At 31.1% G+C, this 2,605-nt stretch overlaps 1 protein-coding gene across 1 annotated transcript; it reads right to left on the reverse strand.

The window, feature by feature from the left end:
• Positions 1-215: 215 nt before the first annotated feature.
• On the reverse strand, positions 216-1,063 carry LOC107909573 (MLP-like protein 31). The gene is made up of 2 exons (XM_016837155.2): positions 827-1,063; positions 216-730 (listed from the first exon to the last, which is right to left on the reverse strand). Exons 1-2 carry the CDS (start codon positions 945-947, stop codon positions 453-455), a joined length of 399 nt encoding a protein of 132 aa, XP_016692644.1. The 5' UTR covers positions 948-1,063; the 3' UTR covers positions 216-452.
• Between the last annotated feature and the right edge of the window lie 1,542 nt (positions 1,064-2,605).

Here is a 2,605-nt window from a genome sequence, read left to right on the forward strand (position 1 = left end):
TCTATTTGCAAACTTAGAACATCATTAACATTTATTTATGAATTATGTACTTCTAAATGTTCACTATCTCATTGTCTTAAACTCAAATGAGACATTGCAAGTTAGCATTTTTCCCTTAACGCAGAAGTTTTATTGAAACTCAAATATCTCCGGAAAAAAATTAGCTCAAAAATGAAAAGAGACAAAAATATAAAAGTACATAAAGATTTCTATACTTACAAATAAAAGCATAGTATACATTTTTTCATTAGAACACAAAAAAAAGCATAGGATACATTGAATTTTAACATAATTAAATAGACAAACATGAAGAAAATACAAAGCTCCCTCCCCTTGACTGCATATTGATCTAAACATACATATCCATATCAAAATACATGAAAGGAAGCTGTCACTTTATTCATTAAATAGATGCTTCAAGTAGCTGTAACAATAGCAACATGCGATATTGTTTAGTTTGCTTGGATGAGGTGGTCGTCAATGTCTTTGGAGATATCTTGAACCAACTGCAGTAGAGTCTCGGGGTCCGCAATCCCATCGTGCAGCTTCTCGTATTCCAAAGTCCAGTGCACTACGCTGCCACTATCCTCGCTCTTGGGCGAAACTAGAATCGTGGCTACAAAGCTCTTGTACTCTTCCATAAGATCTCCTTCGATCACTCTGAAAGTGATCAAATTCTTATCAGGGTCTACTGCTTCCACTACTTCCTTTGCCTTTTTAGCCTCTCCATCTAAACAAACAACCTTTTTTCTTTAACAAAACAAAAAGAGCAACAAATCAAGTGATAAGCATGAAAAGAAATTGGGTTTATTATGTTATATCATACCGTGCACATAACTCCAGTGGACAATGGTACCGACTTTCCCCCATTTACCTTCATGTAGATCGCATCCTTGAATCTTGCCATAGCAAGTATGGTGCACGTGATGTGGTTTGTGGGCGAACATTTCATGAAACTACTCAGGAGAAGCCTTAATATCTACATCTGCCTCAAGCTTACCTGTAAGAGTTGAAGATGCCATCGTATCACCAACAATGTTTGATGTGGGAGTGGTTTGTTTGATGTTTAGGCTAGGCATTATTTATAGACCGATGTCAATGTCTAAAGCAATAATCCTCTCCAAATGATACTACTCAATTTCCTATTCGTTCACCAATTATCATTTAACATATATTTAATTTTGCACACTTGGTTTACTTATTGAATCTTCTTTGAACCAAAAATATAAAAGTTTTATTTTACTCAAATTTTATTCATGAATATTTAAAATATTAAATCTTGAATTCTCTTATTTGATTCTTTTTTTATGCTTTTCATATCCGTTTTACAAATTATGTTCAGGGTTTATGACTACTCTTTCCAACAATGTCATTTTCAAGATTCAAATCTACATTCTCTTGGGAGTATAATGTGCTTTACCACTGTACCCAATATTTGATTTAATGAACATAAATAATTAACGTTTTAATAAATGGAAAAAATATTTTATGTAAATAAATAAGTTTGAACATGGTACCAACATTATACTAAACATAATAAAAACAAAGGGCAACATGGCAAATTTCAAAAAATTAAAAAAAAACACAACATTATACATTGCATTATCAAAATATGTTAAATTCAAAATTTATATAAATTTGTGATACCTAATTGTACAAATTGATCATTTTAATGTCTATATGGACTAATTCATTAAGCTGTATTATTATTATTATTATTATTATTATTATTATTATTATTATTATTAACTAGATGATCATACAAAAAGTTAAAGTTATAGAAATATTTCATAAAAAAAAAGTTATAAAAGTGTAGTTTTGTATTAGAATAAGTTGATTATTTCTTAAATATAATAATTATAAGCATAAGCATAATGTAGCATTTTGCAATTTTTTATTTTGAAATTGTTAAATTATGTTAAGTGAATTGATTTGGTTCAGTGGTTTAGTGTTGTGTTTGTGTGCGAGAGGTTTTGTGTTTGATTCCTTTCCCTTGAATTTTGATTATTTTTGTCCCAACCCCTGACTTAGAATATCTGGCTTATCTTTAATTATTGAGAAGTTTTTGACAAGAATAAGCTTGTTGGTTTAATGGTAAGGCTTTAGCTTACCCATGAGTCTTGTGGTCAAATCTTAAGTGCTCAAAGTAGAAATATTTTTGCTCTCTTTGTTGTGCTCTCTGTTTTCCATTTTTCTTTTTGGTTTTCCTCAATTCTATTTGTGTTACTGAAACTTTCTTTCTCTATCGTTTATCTTTTGCGATTATTCTTTCATTTATTTTTGTCATTAATCATCTTGTTTGGTCTTTTACCGTCACTCTGTCTTTCCATTGATTAAACCATTATTTACGCACCCTTATTTCTCTGTCTCTCTATTTTATGCTCTTTTTCTTACGTATTGGTCGTGTGTGATTGGTGTGTTAAGTTTCTGTGTGGAAATATCTAGTAAGTAAGATTTATTTTCAGTTGGTGATTTCTGTTTTGATGCGATTTCTCGTGGATGGTTAGTATTCTGTGTTGTTGTTAATTGGACTGGTCTGATTATGTCAGTGTTTCTGATAGGAGAAGATCGTGAGACATACCCTCCTCACGCGAGTTAAGGGCCT

The sequence above is a fragment of the Gossypium hirsutum genome, chromosome D02 (genome assembly GCF_007990345.1).
Source record: "Gossypium hirsutum isolate 1008001.06 chromosome D02, Gossypium_hirsutum_v2.1, whole genome shotgun sequence".
Classification (NCBI taxonomy): domain Eukaryota; kingdom Viridiplantae; phylum Streptophyta; class Magnoliopsida; order Malvales; family Malvaceae; genus Gossypium; species Gossypium hirsutum.

What these genes read in the sequence shown, in the direction of transcription:
- LOC107909573 (XM_016837155.2), bottom strand. Translation starts at nt 947, where the DNA reads ATGTTCGCCCACAAACCACATCACGTGCACCATACTTGCTATGGCAAG. An exon ending in CCACTGGAGTTATGTGCACG is followed by an intron (nt 731 to 826) that starts GTATGATATAAC and finishes TTGTTTGTTTAG; the next exon opens with ATGGAGAGGCTAAAAAGGCA.